Source organism: Leopardus geoffroyi, chromosome C1 (genome assembly GCF_018350155.1).
Source record: "Leopardus geoffroyi isolate Oge1 chromosome C1, O.geoffroyi_Oge1_pat1.0, whole genome shotgun sequence".
Lineage (NCBI taxonomy): Eukaryota > Metazoa > Chordata > Mammalia > Carnivora > Felidae > Leopardus > Leopardus geoffroyi.
Window position 1 is genome coordinate 182,395,212 of NC_059328.1, and position 21,365 is coordinate 182,416,576.

Genomic DNA, 21,365 nt, shown 5'->3' on the forward strand with positions numbered 1-21,365 from the left:
ATTCGAAGCAGGCTCCAGGCTCCCAGCTGTGTCAGCACAGAGCCGGATGCAGGGCTCGAACTCACAGACCACAAGATCATGACCTGAGCTCATGTCAGATGCCTAACCAACTGAGCCACCCAGGCGCTCCTGATTTTTTCCTATAAGTTGAAAAACATTAGATGTGCACATGCATTCATTCACAAAAAATATCCAGGGGATGTAGAGATGACATAAATTTGAAAGAAAAAAGTAACTCCCTATTCTGAGTTTCCAAGGAATTTCTTCATATGCTCTTGCTAGTTTAATATTTTTCTTAAATTTATCTGGCTGTGAAACATCTATCACTTGACTGTGTTTAATTTTTTTTATTGGTAGTAGCCTCATTTGCTTACTTTCAGTAGAGTTTATATGTATAATTTGCTTAGAAAATTATTAGCTGCTCAAAGCAGGACAGTCTATTAATGCTTACTTGGTGCTGATTCTCTAAGCCTTGATTCCGTACTTACAGTTTTGTTCCTTTGCCAGCCTTGAGCCTGTGTTCTTATATCCTGTTCATGCCCCATTTCCTTTATCCTGACTAAGCCATTATTGCCTTCGTTGTCTTTTGCTTGGACAGTTTCCATAGTATTTACACCTAGTTTTGCTCTGTTCTAGTCCATCTTGTATACTTTATCCCAAAGTGACTTGCTCATGCAATCAGTCTTTCAGTAGTCTCCCTTACGTATAAAGTTAGAAGCTGAGATTCATTAGTCCTGCTTCCACTGGCCTTCATTTCTGCCTTTTCAGCCTTACTCACTGTGCTTGCTGTTGCATGTTTTCCATTTCACCCAAACATAATTCACCAAACATATGCTGTGGGTGCCTGAGCTTGCTTCTTTCCTTGTACCATCTCCTACTTGGCTTGTCCTGTCCTGCTGATTGTCTCTCTAGTTAATTATGTTACGAGGCTTTTTTTCTCCCAACTTGAGGACTGCCCTCCCGCTGGAGGATTACTGCCCTGTATGTGTTGGATTACTTTTTCGTGTAAATTTTATCACTTAGCTTCACCAGGTCTTTCTTTGGGTGCTTAGTATATATCCATTGTAGATGTCCTATCTCTTAAAATGTAGGTTCTTTGTATGCAGATACTGTATCTTATGCACTTTTCTTAACTACTTTCCTGTGTTAGGAAGAGAATAATCTGCCAAATACTTCTTTGCAATTCCATAGCAATACACATCAGGGCTTTCTGTCAGTTTTTCTATGTAGGTAACATATAGCCTAATAATTTTAACTTTGCACTCTTCATTTTGAACTTGCTTAGTAGTAGATCTGGACAGTCTGAACACACATCCACAATATACTGGGAAGACCTTCAACTTCCCTTCCTACCCTCTACCTGCTCCCTAAATGGAGTATATCATGCCACTTCATGGTTATTGACAGCAGGGAGTTTGGAGATTAGGGATGATTGCCTTCCTGCCACTTACTCCTTTTTCTCTCTATAGTTTCTCCTTGAAACAATGAAATACAAGGAATGATAGCAACATAAACAAATGCAGGACATATCTTAATAGCTAGGTAAGGCCTTGGCCCTATGCAGAGCTCTTGTGAAAGCTGGATTATAGAACTCTACCTGGGCCAGGACTCCCCATGAGACAATCGACCCCCAAATCTCTACCTGTTTTACCCCCACAAACCAGAAGTTGGGATGTTACTGTTGCTATGATGGGAAAACATGAGTTTAAAGTGCGTTGAACTTTAAAGGAGTGAGACCTTAAGAAAGTGTGCATTTTCCCCCAATGCTCAGGGCTAAATTGACCTAAACTCTATTTTCTAGCTGTCTAGGCTCTAGGGTAGAAAGAGCATAACTCTGGAAGTGATAGAAAATGCTTTGGCCTTTGTATTCATCAAGCTAGGAATGGTCTAATGACCATAAACAAAGAAAGTATTTTAAAAAATGATTTTAGAGCCTATTTTTTGCCTTAAGGTACAATAATGGACACTTTGGTAAAATAGGCCCAGATGAATGTCTTTACTCTGATTTATCACTCTTATTCATTTGGAGAGGAGGGAATCTGGAGAGAGGCTAGAAACCTCTTCCTCAGAACTCCCAAGCAAGGGAAGGATCACTTCCCTAGAAGATATGATAGAAGCATGGCAGGGAGATAGGAGAAACTTCTCCCTGGTTAATAGGTCAGGATATTGGCAAAGCAGCATAATACGTTGCATTCCAGGATAATTTATTTGATCTAAAACCTCTTAGGCCCTAGTTAAGTTTTTGATTATGAATTCTTAAAACTGTTCTGAGATTTTTATACTGAAGTCATACCCTAAATGGGAAAACAGTTGTTTAAATTACATTTTAGTGCATTAAAAAGCAACCCTTAGTAATTCCAAGTTTTATTGTTCCTCTTCTGAATGCATTGCAGTTCTCGCATGGTGTACCAGATGATGGTTTTGTTTGTGCTTAGGAATGCAATAGGAAAAATCAAACTTTTAAACCTTAGAACAATATGCAGCTCAGGGAGGTTCATTCTAAGAGGTATGCAGAAATTGAAACCATCTGAGAAAATAGAAAACCCTTGTCTCTCATTGCGTGTTTGCTGTGGGGTGGGTTAACGGATGAAGTCACCTGAATTATTCCTACTCTTTCTTTTGTTTTTTGCCAAACTTGTTTTAGCTATATTTAAGTAAGTAGAAATACTACTTTGTTGTATTCTCTCTACTTTTTTCCTACTAATTCAAAATAACTGTATAAGCATTTGAAAAATAATTTATATGAAAACTTGTATAAGAACATATAAAGAGGAAATGAGATTGGGATAATCTAGAAGAGCAGATAATCCAAACTTTCTTCTTGATATTAAGTAGTGTGTTCTAACTCCAAAAAAAAGTGACATTTTGATAAATAAATGTAGCCTTGTTATTAAGACTCAGCTCAGAGAGGCTATGGTGCCATTCCATTTTTTCCCTTTACTCTCATGTGTATTTAAGGGGTAAGTAGAATTTCAAAATAAATTTTCATAATGTGCTAGATTGTTCAGGGAAAACTGAACATTTATTATATAGATGTATACATGTGTATGTGTATACATGCATTATTTAAGGCAAAAATAAAGAACTTTGAAATATGTATTTGTTTAAAAAAATCTCAGTGGTTGATATTAACATAATTACAGCATTGGATCACATTAACAGCTTTGGCAGGCACACCTCATTCGTTGTGTTAATGACACCCTTTGTCAGCAGCAAGGAAGGGATATTGATTTATCAAAAGATGAGTAGATTTGCTTGTTTGGTGTAAATCCCAACTGTATTCCTTTGATCTATTTTTCAAATATTTATCAAGGTTCTTACTGAGAAGGGAGGTGGGTGGAGAAAAAGGGAGAATAATATGCAGATACCTCTGAAATTTGTAACTAAGATAAGTCTAGGACAAAGATAGATTTTATTTTATTTTATTCATTTTTTTAAAAAAATTTTAATGTTTATTTCTGAGAGAGAGAGCATAAGTTGGGGAGGGGCAGAAAGAGAGAGGGGGACAAAGAATCCGAAGCAGGCTCCAGGCTCTGAGCTGTCAGCACAGAGCCCGATGCAGGGCTTGAACTCACAGACTGCGAGATCATGACCTGAGCCGAAGCCGGACGCTCAACTGACTGAGCCACCCAGGCGCCCCTAGATTTTAAATGAAGTAATTCGTCTTGGTACAAGGTCATTATACAAAGATAATTTATACTGCTGTATACTAGCAATGAACAATTAGAAATTGAAATTTTTTTAAAGTGCTATTTATAACACCAAAAAACATGAAACTCTTTGGTTAAATCTAACAAAATATACACAGAATCTGTATGCTGAAAACTACAAATCATCACAAAAGAGATCAAAGGAGACTTGAGTGTGAAGAATGTATACCAGGTTTATGGACCAGAAGACTCAGTATCTTTAAGATGCTAATTTTCCCTATAGTTTAAGTGCATTCCCAGTCAAAATACCAGCAGGCTTTTTCAAATGAGCTTTTTCAAAATTTAATATGGAAACCGAAAGGAACTTGGATAACCAGAAGAATTTTGAAAAAGGACAACAAAATTGACTTTAAGACTTGCTATAAAGCCACAGTAATTGCAACAATTTATATTGGTGAGAAAATAGACACATACATCAGTGGAACAAAGTAGAGTTCTCTGATATATGGCAACTTATTTTCAACAAAGTGCAAAGGAAATTCCATGTAGAAAGGAAGTTTTTTCAACAAATGTTGCTGTAGTAATTGAATATCTAGTTTCAAAAACCCAAAGAAACCAAAAAAGTTCATACTGTAGACACAAATTAACTGAAAAAAGATCATTGATTTAAATAAAAATTTTAAAATACAGGTTTCCCCTGCTATCCAAAAGTAGTGTTCCAGTGAAACTTTTTGTAAGCTGAAAGGGCTTAAAGCTAAGAAACAGTTACTATTTATATGGAGAAGTTTTTCAGTTTCCCAATACCTTAGGGTACATCTTGCCAATGGAAGCACAAAATAGAGACAAAGCACAGGTACTCACACACTTCAGAGCTATGGTGGCCTGACACTGAGCATGGTTCCTGGGGAAGGAGCTTGGTGGGGCTACTCTGGCTGCTCAGGGTACATACAGGCTGCCTCTACAGCAGCTCATGCAAAACAAAGGCTGTTTTCGGTTTTTGCCTTTTTTCATAAAAGGGAAAAATCCTCTTCAGATTTTTTTTGGTTAGGGAAAACCGGTACTAATGTAGGTCTTTAATAAAAGTGAAGTGGCTGTAATACGAACTTTTGAATAGTGGGGGTTACCTGTATAAGACTTTCAGAAGAAAACCTAGGAGAAAATCTTTGTGTTCTTGGATTAGGCAAACTATTTTTAGATAAAACATCAAAAGCATGATCCATTAAGGAAAAAGTAATAAAATGGACTTCATAAAAATTAAAAACTCTACACAAATAGCCTTTATTAAAAAAGAATGAAAAGGACTGTGAATAAATATTTGGAAAATATTTGGAAAAATATTGGAAAATACATACCTGACAAGAGACTTAGGATATTTAAAGACCTCTCAACTCAATAATAGGAAAAACAACAAAGTGGGCAAAAGATTTGAACAGGCATTTCACTAAAGCAATTCTGCAGATGAAAACACATGGGATTACAAGTGCTGGGTTTGTAAGGGCTATAAAGGATGTGGAACAACTCTCAGAAATTGCTGGTAGGAATGCAGCTTTTTAGAAGGCTAGAAAAAAAAGACACTCGTTAAATGGCTCAGAAATCCCACTCATAGGTATCTACTCAAGAGAGATGAAAACTTATGTTGACAGAAAAACCTGTTTATGTGTACAGTGGCTTTATTCATAGTTGCCCAAAACTGGAAACAACCCATATGTCCTTCAGCTGTTAACTTGGTTCATCTATGGAGTATTTAGTGTAGTAAAAACCATGACTTCCTGGGGCGCTTGGATGGCTCAGTCATTTGAGTGTCCAACTTCGGCTCAGGTCATGATCTCACGGTTTGTGAGTTCTAGCCCCACGTCAGGCTCTGTGCTGACAGCCCAGAGCCTGGATGGAGCTTGCTTCAGATTCTGTGTCTCCCTGTCTCTCTGCCCCTCCCCAGCTCACACACACACTCACTCTCTCTCACTCTCTTTCTCAAAAATAAATAAACATTAAAAAAAAATGACTTTCTGATATAAACTGTAACATGAATGAATCTTATACATATTATGCTAAGAGGAAAAAAATACCTAGATTCAAAAGACTACATACTTTATGGTTTCAATTTATATGATGTCCTGGACAAGGAAAAACTGTAGGCATTGGTTGCTGAGGAATGAGGGAACTGAGGAAGTTTGCAGGGAAGGGCGGAGGGTGGATAATGAAGTAGTTTCAGAGTTTGATGGTGGTTATGGTTCCATGGTATGTACTTTTGTCAAAACTCCTAGAACTCTACATCCAAAAGAGAATGCTGTAAAAAAAGAATTCTACCTTAAAATTTTAATTTAAAAAAGTTTTAACTGAAAATTCATCTTGAGTCTTGATTAGCTAATTCACGCTGTTTGGTTGCTATTCAAGGATGAAATAAATCCTTTTGCCATCCAGTAATATCTGGGGAGGCATCAAGGTCGACATAGTTTGTACCTATGACACAATGTTCTTTGAGTATTAAATAGTGTTTCTTTTAAAACCCTTTTTAATTATTTTTTTAAGTTTACTTATTTTGAGAAAGAGCACAAGTGGGATAGGGGCAGAGGGAGAGGGAGAGAGAGAATCCCAAGCAGGCTCCATGCTGTCAGCACAGAGCCTGATGTGGGTTTCAAACCCATGAACCGTGAGATCATGACCTGAGCTGAAACCAAGAGTCAGACACACCACTGACTGAGCCAGTCATGTGCCCGTGCTCTTTTTTGAAATTGTAAAAGGAAACACTTTATTTTATAACCTAAAGACACTTCTCATTTTGTATTACCTAACCCCCTGCTAAGTTAAATTGCCCTCTGAGCATGGTTAGTGAGTGAATTAGTGAAAATCTGGTGGGGAAACTTATAGAGGAAGAAGTTAGGAAGCTCTTTGCTTAAGGAAGCTGAGAAAAAAATTAAAAGTCTAGGGTAGAGAAGAGATAAAGCTGCTTTTGAATCCAGGACTTACCAGGAAAATTAAGGATTTAGGATCAGAGGGGAGAAAAAATGCAAGGAGAGCAGTAGTAGATGGAAACTAGAGAATGGCAGTTTAGAAGCTACTGGTAGATAATCTTGCACTAATTTGTTAACTTCTTCCTATCTGTTATAAATTAGAACCTTATAACCATAAGAGTTAAAAAAGAGAACAGATCATGTATTTTTAATCATGTAAGGTTAAGACCCACCCTTCCTTTTTTAAGTTTGTTTCTCTACACATGAGTGTAATTTCTACGCCAAACATGAGGCTCAAACCCATGACCAAAAGTCTCATGCTCTTCTGACTGAGCCAGTGGGTACCCCTAAAATTGCTTCTTCAGGGAAGGTAATGCCCCAGTATCTATATAATACCTTGCATTGCTAAGTGTTCAGTGATAGATGTTTGTATATTTAGTAAAACAAAGAAGCTTGTTATAGTTTGTCAGAAATTACTTTTACCCTTTAGCTTTAAGGCTATCATATCTAGCAGTATTTATTCTTCTAGTAATATCTCTGAGCAATATTTGTTTTTTTCTAGCAGTCCAACTCTAGACATACAAGTGTGAGTCTCTTTATTCATTTTACATTTTTAGGATTTTTAGAATTAAGATTTAATTTTTTTCCTGGAAAAAATAAAACAAATGTAAACATCATACAATATACTTACAGTCTGTTACCTCTGTTTGTTCTTAGGCCATTTTTCTTTCGAAAAGGGGCAGAGATAAGAGCAGAGGGCTTTAATTGTTGCTCACAGAAAGAGTAGTGACCAGGTTCTTTTTTTCTACATTTTTGATTTTTTTTTAATGTTTATTTTTGAGAGGGGCGTGGCACAGAGGATCCCAAACAGGCTCTCTTTTGACAGCAGAGAGCCCAGCGTGGGGCTCGAACTCATGAACTGTGAGATCCTGAGCTGAAGTCAGATGCTTAACTGACTGAGCCCACCCAGATGCCATTCTAGGTTTTTGATTTTTTTTTTAAAACTTTTAAGTGTTTTTTTTAGATTTTGTTTTGAAAGAGAGAAAAAGAGTAGTGGGTGAGCAGGGAGGGGCAGAAGGAGAGGGAGAGAGAGAATCCTAAGAAGGCTTCACACCTAGCATGGAGCCCTATTTGGGACTCGGTCCCATGACTGTGAGATCATGACCTAAGCCAAAATCAAGAGTGGGATGCTTACCCAATTGAGCCACCCAAAATTTAACATTTCACATTCTACAGAAAATTGACCTTTGCTTTTTGATAAGCAGTTCTTTGAGTTTTCACATGTCTGTAGACTTCTAACAATTCCATCATCCCAACAGTTCCCTTCTTGCAGTCCCATTGTAGTCCCACCCCTGTTTCTGGCGACCTTGGAATGTTCTTCACTGTAGTTTTATCTTTTTGAGATATCATATAAATAGAATCGTATATAACCTTTCAGACTGGCTCTGAGCATCATGCCTGTGAGATTCACCCAAGTTTTGCCTGTATTAGGTTCAATTAAGTAAAAAATAAATATTTATAATAAAATCTCAGTTATTAAGGGTGTATTTTTATATCAATTTTTTATTTTGTTTCCTGCTTTTTCCCCTTAAATATGTGTGTAAAAAAAAATTCCCCTTAAATGTGTGTGATTGTAAAACTCTCACATTGTGTCTTTACTGCAGGTGATTTTGCAGTTCTTCTTAAAGCTGGCATGACTGTAAGGCAAGCAATTGTATACAACCTCCTCTCTGCCATGATGGCTTACATAGGCATGCTTATAGGCACAGCTGTGGGTCAGTATGCCAATAACATCACACTTTGGATCTTTGCAATCACTGCAGGCATGTTCCTTTATGTCGCCTTGGTGGATATGGTAAGATACTTTATAGTTTTGTGATTATTACCAAATCTGTAAATAGAATGCACCTTCCAGAAATGGAAGAAACCTTTGGATGTAGTTTAAAATAATATTTTTAAAAATGGAACCCATTTTAAAACATGTGAAATCCTAAATAGTCTGTTAGGGAAAGACAAATAGAAGGGTTTCCTCTTTGAAAATCAGTTGAGATGCTGAAAATTTTTGACCAAATGATATTACTATTCAAAGTAATCATCAGTAATATTTAGAGATAATTGTTATACTATTAAAATTTGTAATACTGTGGTGTGGTTTGTTAATAAAATAATTCTTTGAGCTTGTTTTATGGCAAACAAGAAATACTTCTTAGGGAAGCCAGTCTTCTGCAGAAAATGGTATATTTTCCTAGGGATTTGTGTAATTTTCATTTTTTTCTAACTTTAAAGTTAATAAATCTAAACACTAGCAAATAGTTTTAATTTTACCTTTATATCTTAAATATGTTAGGTAGTGTATTTGCAGAACTAGCAGTTTAATTACTTTTTTTTTAAGTTTACTTATTTATTTTGAGAGGGAGAGAGAATCCCAATCAGGGTCTGCACTGTCAGCACATAGCCCAAAGTGGGGCTCGATCCGTTAGATCATGGCCTGAGCCAAGATCAAGAGTAGGACGCTTAACAAACTGAACCACCCAGGTGCCCCTACTTTTTGTTTTCAAACATTATGTTCACTTTTCTTCCTGGTAGGATCTAGTAGATGGTCTCATTTCAAAATTATATAACCTGAATTTTTAATGATAGAATTAATGCCTATTTATAATAGAAAATTTAGAAAGTATCAACAAAAGAAAAGAAAAACTGTTTACAGGGTGCCTGGGTGGCTCAGTCGGTTAAGCATCCAACTTCAGCTCAGGTTATGATCTCATGGTTCACAAGTTTGAGCCCCGTGTTGGGCTCTGTGCTGACAGCTCAGAGCCTGGAGCCTGCTTCGGATTCTGTGTCTTCCTCTCTCTCTGCCCCTCCCCTGCTTGTGCATGCACACGCGTGCTCTCTCTCTCTCTTTCTCTCTCAAAAATAAAAACATTAAAAAAATGTTGACGCTCTGTACCTACAGTTCACCACTTCCCTATCTTTTCATAGACTCTAACACCTCATTTCTTGTCCCCATGCTCAGCTGATTACCTTACTTCCTGTTTCATGGAGAACCCTGAAGCCATTGAGACAACCTGCCACAGGTTCCCATCACCATTTTTACTCATCTGCCTGTATCTGTTCGTTTACTCCCTTTCCTATTACACTGGAGGAATCTCTGTGTTCCTCAAAGAGGTCAGCTTCTTAAAACCGCTCCCTAGAACTTGTCCTCTTTTCACTAACTTCCTGAAGTTCTCCCAAATTCTCTCTCGTGTTGGTCATTTTCCCCTCTCTGCTGGATCATTCCTACAAGCACGTAAACCTCGTGTACTCCTCACTTCAAAAGGAAGGAGAGAGGACTTTCTTAACTCTAGTTTCTATTTGAGTCCTCAACCACCATTTTCTTCCCTTACAGAGCAAATTACGCTTTCTTAATTTTTGATTCTCGTCTCTCTTGAGTTTGGCCATATCAGGTATTCTCCCTGACTGCTGTGCCAGATTGTTATCTGGCAGTCGACCACGATGTTGCTGAGTCCAGTGGTCATTCACCCCATCCCATCTCTGTTCAGCAGTATTTCGCAGTTGCTCATTCTCTTCTCTTTGAAATGCTTTCCTGTCATCACCATCTCCTGGCTTACCGCCTTCCCGGCCTTTCTTTCTCAATTTGTTTTCTGATTCTCTTCTCCCTTACCTGTAACTGTGGGTGAAAGCCCTCTAGGTAATTCCATTTAGTCTCACGGCTTTAAATTTTTATTGACTGGTAATTCCTGTGTTTACATCTTTAGCAGACTTTTTCCTTAACTCAGTTTATCTATCTACCTGCTTCCCTGACTCTCTGAACAGAAGTACAAGCTGATTATGTTCAGATCGCAGCTCTTGAGATCTGCCAGCCTTAACTTCTTGAACCAGCAACTCCTGTAGGGATTCTCTGTCATACATGATGATTCCATTCTTCTGGTTGCTCAGATCAAAACCCTATCATTCTTTGACTCAAGTCTCTCTGTCCGCCCTACCTCTGGCTCGTCTTGGGAGGGCTCCACCCCCTAACCACCTCTGCTGCCACCATGCTCCTTCAAGCCACCACCATCTTTTTCTCTTTAACTTTCTCCCTGCTTTTGCCCTGCTGTTGCCCTGTCCACGACATTCTGGGTCAACAGTCACGTCACTTGTGTGCTTCAAACTCTTCGGTGGCTCCTGTGCATTTCCTCTCCCTCTCCCTCTCTAATTTCTTGAACTTTACCTCATCTTCTCCTTTTCCCCAGGAGGCACGCTCTGCCGTAAGGGCCTGGCTCTTGCTGATCGCCCTATGTGGAATATTTTGCCTGTGGACATTCTTCGGGCTAGCTTTCTCCCTCCTTGTGAGGCATCCCATCTAAAATTTCAACTGCTACCCCAACATTTTACACATTCTGTCCCTACTTTTTTTCTCCTTTGGACTTAGATCTTGATCTATAAATAATACACTAAATATTTTACTTATTTATTGAGTTCCTTATGGGCCCCACATGGATACCCATTCTGAGACGGCAAGCATTTTTGGTAGTATTTCGTTTACTGCTAGAAAAGTAGTTCACAATTAGTTGAATGAAAAATGAGCTAATTCTTATACTAGGAACCTAAAGATATATATATATATATATATATATAAAACATATATATATATAAAACAATGAGAATCTTTCCAGGAAGGATTTAGAGTCTAATGAAGGAGAAAACTAGCCATTAATTAGAATTCTTTTAATAATGGATTACAATAGAGTAGTGTACCATCTTTGTAAAACTATGTTGGCTAAAAAATTGGGAAATAAAATTAGGGAAGTTTCTCTGGAATGGGAGATCTGAGCTGAGTCTTAAAAACTGTTGAATAGTTTATTAGAAGCAAGAGAAAGGGTCATATGAGAAAGCAGAATAATGAATAGCATCGTTCCTTTGACTAGTGAGTCTCCTCCTGGGACTGTATTTTAGAGAAAATAACCCATCATGACTATTGCTATTACAACAAGCAAGCAAACAAAAAACTGTATTAAAGTGTTTTTTGCAGTAGCATTTACAATGTTACAGTTATATTGGAAATACCCTAAGTGTCCAAGAGGGAAAACTATCCACATATATTTTAGGATTTTAATAACACTGAAATTGTTTTTTTCCTAATGTTAAATGGAAAAAGATGGATTAAAAAATTACATCCATAGTCATCAGATGTTGGCCAGATCACGACAGTCCTACAACACACAGTGCTATAAAAGAGAATTTAGTGTAAATTTTATAAATTTTTAATTATAAATTTTGAGGAGCCATTACAGAGTTAAGCAACAATGACATCACATTTTTGTTTTAGAAAGACCACTTTGACTATAGGGAGGAAGTTTGTATTCATTTACAATAATTCAGTATGATAGCAACAGTACCAGAAATTTTGGTTTGAGGTACCTTTAGGGTATCCAGGTATAAGCGCCCATCTGGTTTTAAGAGCCTTTGGATAGCAGCTGTTTATCAACCAGTTTGGAAGCGCTGTTGTAGGGCCATACCAGTAGATACTGGCTGGCTTTTGCTGTGCTTATGATCAACAGACATGGATGTGGGTATTCAGGATTGAATTGAATGTGGGGAAGGCATAGTGCCTCTTCTGGCTGGTATGTGTACCTATCTGGAGGGGGTTGTTTCTGAGAAAAGTCCTGTATATTACATATGCTTAAATGTTAAGCCAGAATTAAAAGTTTTTGTCTTAATAAAAACTTGAGGAAAGGAGAAAAGATATAATAAAAAACAGTCTTTTTACTAGAACCATGAGTTTGGAAATTGCCTGGTTTAGTGTGAATCTAGAATTTGGCAAATATTCTGTAAAGGGACAGATAGTAAATATTTAGGCTTTGTAGACCATACAGTCTCTGTCACAGTTCATCAGCTATTCTGTTTGTAGTGGTTTCTGTCACAATTACTCTACTCTGCTGGAAAAGAACAGTAGCCTCCACACTGCTGCCATAGACTTGGGAACAAAATAGATGATCAGCATGAAGTCATTCTTAAATAGGATCCTCAGGAGACTGTTAAATATACTGTAGCAGTGTCGGATACGGTAGTTGGATTAATTGTACTCATTATTTAATAATGAATAATGGTGTTTCTTCCTAGACAGGCATTATGTTCTTAATACTACATTTCTCCTTGGGGCGCCTGGGCGGCTCAGTCGGTTGGGCGTCCGACTTCGGCTCAGGTCATGATCTCATTGTTGGTGAGTTCAGGCCGCATATCGGGCTCTATGCTGACAGCTCGAAGCCTGGAGCTTGCTTCAGATTCTGTGTCTCTGTCTCTCTCTGGCCCTTCCCTACTCACACGCATATTCTCTCTCTCTCTCTCTCTCAAAAATAAATAAACATTAAACAGAAAAAATCCTACATTTCTCCTCCCTAAACCCAAAGCACCAAGGTATTGTTTGGAGTAAAGCTTAGTGTCTAAGAGAGTAGCATCTCATTATCATCTGATGATACTCATTGCAAACTTGAAAAACAATACACAGAAAACAAAGAGTGGAAGTAAAAAGTAGAAGTAGCTATTCTCGCACAATTTTGACTAGGTGTGGGAGGAAAGACTATGCTTAAAATAATGTACATCTCTTTAACAAATCATATTTACTTAAAAACTTAAGATTTATGCTTCGAACTATGGATTATTCTTAAATGTAATGGTAATATGCTTATGCTTTAGAAGTCAAGACTATAAACTTCAGTGAGCTGTGCCTTTAAAAGTATTGGAAACTTTCAGGTTTTTGAAATTTTGTCCTAGAGTATACTGTGAAGGCAGCATGTATAACTTGGGGAGCGGTTCTGCCGGATAGGTTTGATAGACTATTTTCTCTATTATGGGAAGGAAAATAGTGGCCAAAGGGCATAGAGTTGCCAGTTAGGTATCATCTGTAAATGTCTGTCCTTGCTGTCAGCAGTTGAATATGAGAATTTTAAAGGAAAGGGTGAAGAAATGAAACAGTTTTGAATTAGATATCCCCCCAAAGAATATTACGTTCTCAGTGAGTTTAAGATCAGCAAATGTGGGAAATGTGGTGTTCTTTTGGAGAATTTTATTGGCAATAATAAGTTGTCTTATACTTCAGCATAAAGGAAATGCCGGAAGTGACAAGGTCGATGGATGGTGACTTTAAAAAATGACCAATGCGCATATTATGTGCATTCGTTTGGGATTTAGGAGGGAACAGATTTCGTATTTACTTACTACACAGCTAGAGCATGAACTTTGTCAGTGCTTGAGTGAAATCTGTGTTACGGATAGCATTATGTTGAATAGAATAATTTATTTGTAGTTGTGCTTTATCCATTAGTTTAAACTAGAAGAATGTTTTAAAAAGTTGAGAATATTATTACAAAATTGCTGTAAGTATCTGTTTTGTTTTGTTTTCGTTTTTTCCAGCTTCCAGAAATGTTGCATGGTGATGGTGACAATGAAGAACATGGCTTTTGTCCAGTGGGGCAATTCATTCTTCAGAATTTAGGATTGCTGTTTGGATTTGCCATCATGCTGGTGATTGCCCTCTATGAAGACAAAATTGTGTTTGACCTCCAGTTTTAACCATTCCCAGTCACCATTGTGGATTACGAGAATGTTCCCATGCAGCTGTGCAGCTGTTCCTAGTGCTGTGCGCACATTTTGCTCAAAGAAAAGTCAGTGGCTTGCACTACTTACAAGTTCCATAGATCTGAGCCTAACCACAAAAGACTGGTTGGTGCTCAGTACTGCTTTTCCCTGTGTGAAGGGGTCTTTTAAAAATACAAAGCTTGTGATAAAGAAAGGAGAAAATGGGACTCCATGAACCAATGTTGATATAGGTTTAAGACTTTTAAAAGAATAATCATATAAAACACTAAAGTAGTCTCTTTGGTAGTAGAAACTTCTGTGGCTATGCAGAAATAGAAATTGAACCAAAAAAATCATTTAAACTTTAAAAATATTTTAAATGGACTTCGGGCAGACTTTTCTTTGTGCTAAAAATGAATTGTAGCATCCTTTAATTCAGTTACATATATACATAAGGTAATGGGAATCAACTTGATACAGTTTTGAAACTGCATTAGGTAGGCTATAGGAACTAGAGGAAGGCTCAGGCTGCATTAGAGTATGAATTTAGCATTGGGAAAAGCCCTTATTCTTGAATCTAGAGTTACTATTTTTGTATATATTGGCATAGTGTTTAAACTTGCAGCCTAAACTACTGAAATCTGTGATTGTATGTTTGTGTGAGCTTCAGTTTAACGAAAGATTCATAATGGTTCTTCGTATTAATATTATACTTGGTGTTTGGGTGTTTTCTCTTTCAAACTTTAATTTTGTTTTTGTTTTGGGATTTTTGGTGGGGGTAGGGAGTTGGAGCATGTGGTAAAATGTTTTTTTCATTCAAAGTGTAACCCTCTAGGAAATATCAGAACAAAGAAGAACCCAAACATGATCTAAATATTCAGTTCTGCTACTTTAACAGTACTAACTAGTCATTTGGGAAATTTAAGTTCTAAATGTATGCATTGCTTTACCAGCTTGGCTTTGGAACCTAGAGCACATGCTGTGACTGGCAGTGAGGTAAGGCAGAAAATCCACGTTTACCGTATCCTAATCTGTATGTCCATTAAAATGGTTATGAGGAAAATCTCCATCGATACCATAGCTAGCATGGTACCGAGTGACTTGGGAGATACACTTAAATAACTCTGCTAAAATCACTTAATCATTTTGTGCCAAGATATGCTGTTGGTGCCTGATAGGGGTTGGTCTCTTTTATAGATGCGCTGTTCTACCATAATTGAGTGATTTGTGAGAAGTGCGAGCTGTGTTTATCCTGAATTTTGACCCAGTAATTTGTAGTACTAGTCACATTGCATGTAGCTTTCTGTTGACGTCTTGTGCCACACGGCCTTCATTCATGCCAGGTAAACTGTATTTGAACTATGTGCAGGCAGCTTGGTTTTAATCTGCTTGGCTACCAGTGCGGCTGCTTTAAAAATCTTACTGTTCAAATATTTAAGAGCCAAACTCTTTCCATTCCATTTACCATGTTTTCATTTCCTCCTCCTTTTCCTCAGCCCCTTTCCTCTTACTTCATGAACTTTAAACAAAAAAATAAAACTTCGAGAGCAGCACATGTTTCCAGGTATTAAGAGTATTGCCAGTGTTTCTTCTTTATGCTGTGAGTGAGGAAGCTTAGGTGTTATTTCCTTAATTTGTGCCTGAATTTGAAAAATTATTTCTGGCTTTTCTCACGGCCTCCTGTAATAAGTAGGTTTTTGGTTTTCTGTTTTTTTTTTGTTTTTTTTTTTAACATAGAATATCTTCAGCATTGGGCACTGAATTAGGACAGCCTTCATCTCATTGCTTGGCCCTTCAAGCAACCTAGTAAAAGGTGCTGTTATTTTATTTAGTACTGCCAACTTCGAGTGATTAAAATATCTTGCTTTCTGAACCAAGATATATAATTCATTTTTGCATTTTTATACCCAAGGAAGATTCTGCATTCCGGCATTAAATCTGCTTAATTTTAAAACTTTTATGAAAAGCAACAGTTGGAATATACTCCCCGTCTTAAAGGTCTGGTTGAAAACAAACAGGTTCTGCTGAAGTATATAAAGTTTTATATTCTCTCAAAAATGGTATTACATTATCTTCATTTGCTAGATTTTTTAAAACCTGTTAAGAGGGCTGTAACAGTTGCTGCTAGTATTTTGTTAGGGTTCCACCAGTATTTAGTTTTCATGTCATTCTGATGTATAGTTTCAAGTCTGACCAGACAATCTGAATTCCACTACATTTCTGTTCAGCTCCAACATTCCATTGAGCTTGACCAGTCTAATTTAACATGTGTTTGTTGGAGGTTGTTAATGTTACTTGTACAATGCTGTCACTGTGTGACATCCATATGAATTTTGGTGTATATCACATTGCATTCAATCAGCTGTGATTATGCGTAGAAATACAATAGTAACTAGATGCAGTGTGAATTTTTTCCATTAACAGTAAGTCAGTGGCTTAAATATGATTATGGTCCTGCAAGGTGATACTTGCTAAAATATCTAAACCTTTTTTTGTTGTTGTAACTGAATCATTTTTAAAAAAAATTTATAAAGCTGGAAATGATCAAATGCTGTTTTTTTCATTGTCAACAGTGGTGTGTCATTTTATGTATGTTCCTAATGCTTATGGAACTCTCCCCAAATAAAGTTATTCAAAAAGAGCAAATATACCAGTGTGTTTTCTTTAGTCTTATTTCAGAACATTTCCTTACACTGAAGCATGAGTCATTTTAAATATAAGCGGCATTTGCACATAAATTTCTAATTTATACAGCTTTAGTGAAATTGACTTAAGCCAAACTGCTTTATTTTCTCTTCTACCATCCAACAAGAAGTTGGAACACGGAAATGGTATCTTCTGATTATGAATTAAGTTGACATAATAATGCTACACCCCGTCCAATCCAGTGCTCCACGGGTTGATCCGAGGGAAGAGTCATGGCAATCACAAAATTCGTAGAATGTCCAGTGGTGGATAATGTTCCTCTCCGCTCACTTGTCTTATACAATGGAGCAACATAACTCGGTCGTTCTGGTATGTCTACCCTCCTGCAGGGCTTTAGCCACATCTGGAAGAAAATGCATAAAACTTCACGTCAACAGTGTTGATACTTACATTTGAACCTAATAGCAGAGTATTGTTAAGTTAGTTCTATATCTGCAAATTTCTATGGCCCAAATAGATCTTTTGTTAGCAGTGCTTCCATTCTCAAGGTATTTAATTTGCAGTTGTTTTAGCATTTTTTATAACTGAAGTATAATTAACAGTGTTGTATTAGTTTCAGGTATACAACATAATGATTTGACAATTCGGTACCATCACTCAGTGCTCACCAAGTAAGTATACTTCCCCCAATGTCACTGACTGACTGTATTCACCATATGGGTGTGTTTTCACATATCGGGGTGTTTTCATCTCCACATTTATTTTATAACTGGAAGTTTGTACCTCTTATTCCTCTTTATTTCACCCACATCCCCCCTGCCAACACACCTCTCCTCTAGCAACCACCAACTTGCTCTCTGTATTTAAGAGTCTGGTCTTTTTTTTTCTTTTCTTTTCTTTGTCTGTCTTGGTTTCTTTGTTCATTTAAGATTCCACATGAGTGAAATCATTTGGTATTTGTCTTTCCCTGACATACCCTCTAGGTCCATTCATGTTGCTGTAAATGGCAAGGTCTCATTCTTTTTTATGGCTGAATAATATTCTATTCTGTATGTTATGTATATATAATATACATGTACACATATACACACACATATATGAGGAACCTCCATACTGTTTTCCATCATGGCTGCACCAGTCTGCATTCCTACCAACAGTGTACAAGGGTTCCTTTTTTTCCACGTCATCACTAACACCTGTTTCTTTTTGATTCTGGCAATTCTGACAGGTATCAAGTGATCCCTCATTGCGGTTTCATTTGCATTTCCTTGATGATTAGTGACGTAGAGCGTCTTTTCATATGTTTGTTTACCACCTGTAAGTTCTCTTTGGAAAACTATTCAGGTCCTCTGCCCATTTCTTAATTGTTTTTTTTTTTTTTTTTCAGTCTTGAGTTATAGAGGTTCTTTATATAGTTTAGATATTAACCCTTTACTGGATGTAATCATTTGCAAATATCTTCCCCTATTCAGTAGGTTGCCTTTTTTTGTTGATGGTTTCCTTCTCTATGCAAAAGCCTTTTATCGTCCCAATAATTTATGTTTGCTTTTGTTTCCCTTGCCTCAGGAGACCTATCTAAAAAATATTGCTAAAACCACTGTGAAGGAGATTACTGCCTATGTTTTCTTCTAGGCATTTTCTTATTTTTGGGTCCCACCTTTTGGTCTTGAATCCATTTTGGATTTATTTTGTGTATGGTGTAAGAAAATGGCCCAGTTTCATTCTTTTGCATGTAGCTGTCCAGCTTTTTCTCAGCATCATTTTTTGAAGAGATTGTCTTTTCCCCATTATCTATTGCCTCCTTCGTTGTAGATTAATTGGTCATATAAATGTAGATTTATTTCTAGGTTCTCTCTTTCTGTTCCATTGATCCATTTGTCTGTTTTTGTGCCAGTACCATACTCTTTTGATTACTGTGGCTTTGTAGTATATTTTACAATCTGGAATTTTAATACATTCAGCTTTGTTCTTTTTTCTCAAGATTGCTTTGGCTATTCAAGGTGTTTTGTGGTTCCATACAAATTTTGGCATTCTGTGATAAATGTTGTTGGTATTTTGATAGGGATTGCATTAAATCTATAGATGGCTTTGGGTAGTAGGACATTTTAACTATTCTTCCAAACCATGAGCATGGACTGTCTTCCCATTTGTGTCATTTTCGATTTCTTTGGTCAAAATTTATTCCTAGGTATTTTGCTCAAAAGATTTTTTTCTTAGTGCTTTCAGAACTACCTTCAGAGCCTATGAGAAAAAATAGTTATTTCACCTGTCAAAAAACATGTGTTATCGATGTATTCCTCACTTCTTCACCATACTTCTCTGCGGGATGACTTTTGGCATTTACAGTAACAACAACAAAATCATACATACTTTCAGAGAGAACCATCACCATTGACTTAAACTCGTGTCACTGTATTAATAAAGGCCATTCCCAAAAAATTCTTTTTCTTCTAAGTTTTTATTTAAATTCTAGTTTAACATATAGTGTAATACTGGTTTCAGGAGTAAAATTTAGTGATTTAGGAGAATTTAGTGAGCACCCAGTGCTCATCAGAACAAATGCCCTCCTTAATACCCATCACCCGGTTCGTCCATCCCCTGCCTACCTCCCTTTCAGCAACCCTCAGTTTGTTCTCTATCATTAAGAGTCTCATGGTTTGCTTCCCTCTTTTTCTCATACTATATGTTCATCTGTTTTGTTTCTTAAATTCCACTTGTGAATGAAATCATATGGTATTTGTCTTTCTCTGACTTATTTTGCTTAGCATAATACACTCGAGCTCTGTGTCATCACAAATAGCAAGATTTCATTCTTTTTGATGGCTGGGTAATATTCTGTTGTGCATACATACCACATCTTCTTTATCCATTCATCAGTCGATGGACACTTGGGCTCTTCCCATAGCTTGGCTATTGTTGATAGTGCTGCTATAAACACATAGCAGAAAATTCTGAAAGGATTTTGTCAGTTATTCTAGAACTAGATTGCCTCCCCATTTTAGGTGACTGTTTTAAAGGGGTTATAATGTACATTGTGCTGTTCATTTTTTTAACAATTTTTTTAAAGTTTACGTAGCACACGTGTGCACACACAAGCAGGGCAGGGGGGGAGAGAAGGAGAGAATCCCAAGCAGGCTTCCTACTGTCAGCACAAAGCCTAAGGTGGGGCTTGATTTCAGGAACCATGAGATCATGACCTGAGCCAAAATCGAGTTGGATGCTAAACCAGGTAGCTGAACTACTCAGGCATCCCATTGTGCTGTTTAAAACCTACCTGCATTTCTTTATAACTATAATATACCTACATTATTTTTAGAAAGTCATTAGCCAAGTTTCTAGAATGTTAAGCACTGTTAAACCTAACCAATCTCAAAAAAAAAAAAAAAACCTCTCTGAATAGAAGAGTAAAGAACAAACTATGTTCATAATGATGAAATAGTGTTCTGTTTCAAAATCTAATTGAGTTCCTTTTCCCAGTAACAGCAGCAGCAATGCTTGAGAGGACATGGCATGACAGCCCCACTGTTCACAGCCTCTTTTAAAAAGGTTTCTCAGGTCAAAATAAATATATGAGGGAGTTAGTGTGGATGCTGGTCTATATTTTGCCCACATTATTGTGGAATCCATCAAGCAGTTTTTTCGTATATAGTTAAATTTAAGGACTCAAGGTGAGTGTATTCATTTCAGCCAAGAATGCATTTTCTTAATGAGAATTTTTCTCCCTAAGTGACTTCCTTATTCTGGAGATCATCCATGTATAAATCCCTTTTGTATTCATTGTAAGCTACCTTAAAAGAGTTTTTCATGTAATAGAAAAATGTTCGATTCCAATCAACTCCTAAAATTACAAACAATTGCCCTGTGACTTTGAATTTCGGTCTCATATTTGAAACTCTCTGTCCATACCTAATAGCATATGTGGCAGGGTTTGTTGCAATTGGCTCTATGCTGGTCCCTCACTGTACCTGATAGAGCTGCTCTGAGGGATGTTTGCCTGTCGCTAAGCTGTTCCCAATGTCCCACAAATAGTCCGTGTAAATCCACAGCCCATATTTTATTACACCATCCCAGACTGACCTTTTGAAGTGTGTGAAAATCTGTCCGGTCATTTTCTCATGATGCAGTAACAGATGGAAACAATATCTTACATAGCTTTAGTTGGCCCATGCTGAAGATAGGTTCCTAGGAAACTTAAGTTTTTATGTGGATGATTTTCATATACTAACCTTTTAGTCTGCAGGTTTCATTTTTAAGTCAAGGTATATATACAATACAAATATGCATGTATTTGTATGTGGATACATATATAGTCAATCCTCATTCTTCCTGGATTCTGTGCAAATTTCATTATTGCTAAAATTTATTCATCACCCTAAAATCAATACTCTGTTTTATGATCATTCACAGGCATGCTCAGAGCCTCAAAAAAACGTGAGTCACCAGACAAACAGGTTCCCAGCTGAGTTTGAGTCTGTTGACATTCTGCTTTTCTGTTTCACGTCTTGTAAATAAGTTTCCCTTTAACGGTTTATTTAATGCCAGGTCTTCTGCATTTTGTTAT

General features: G+C 37.1%; 2 protein-coding genes across 8 annotated transcripts in view; one reads left to right on the plus strand and one right to left on the minus strand.

Moving 5' to 3' along the window:
* The window catches only part of SLC39A10 (solute carrier family 39 member 10), a 143,550-nt gene extending 126,746 nt beyond the window's left edge, over positions 1-16,804 (plus strand). For all 3 annotated transcript variants that reach the window (XM_045480579.1, XM_045480578.1, XM_045480580.1), the window contains 2 exons: positions 8,266-8,456; positions 13,994-16,804. In XM_045480579.1, the coding sequence (XP_045336535.1) occupies positions 8,266-8,456; positions 13,994-14,152 (350 nt within the window). In that variant the 3' untranslated portion in view covers positions 14,153-16,804. The remainder of the gene's footprint in view (positions 1-8,265; positions 8,457-13,993) is intronic.
* A 119-nt stretch (positions 16,805-16,923) lies between these two features.
* Positions 16,924-21,365, minus strand: part of DNAH7 (dynein axonemal heavy chain 7) — a 277,543-nt gene continuing 273,101 nt past the window's right edge. For all 5 annotated transcript variants that reach the window (XM_045480573.1, XM_045480572.1, XM_045480576.1 and 2 more), the window contains one exon: positions 16,924-17,207. In XM_045480573.1, the coding sequence (XP_045336529.1) occupies positions 17,001-17,207 (207 nt within the window). In that variant the 3' untranslated portion in view covers positions 16,924-17,000. The remainder of the gene's footprint in view (positions 17,208-21,365) is intronic.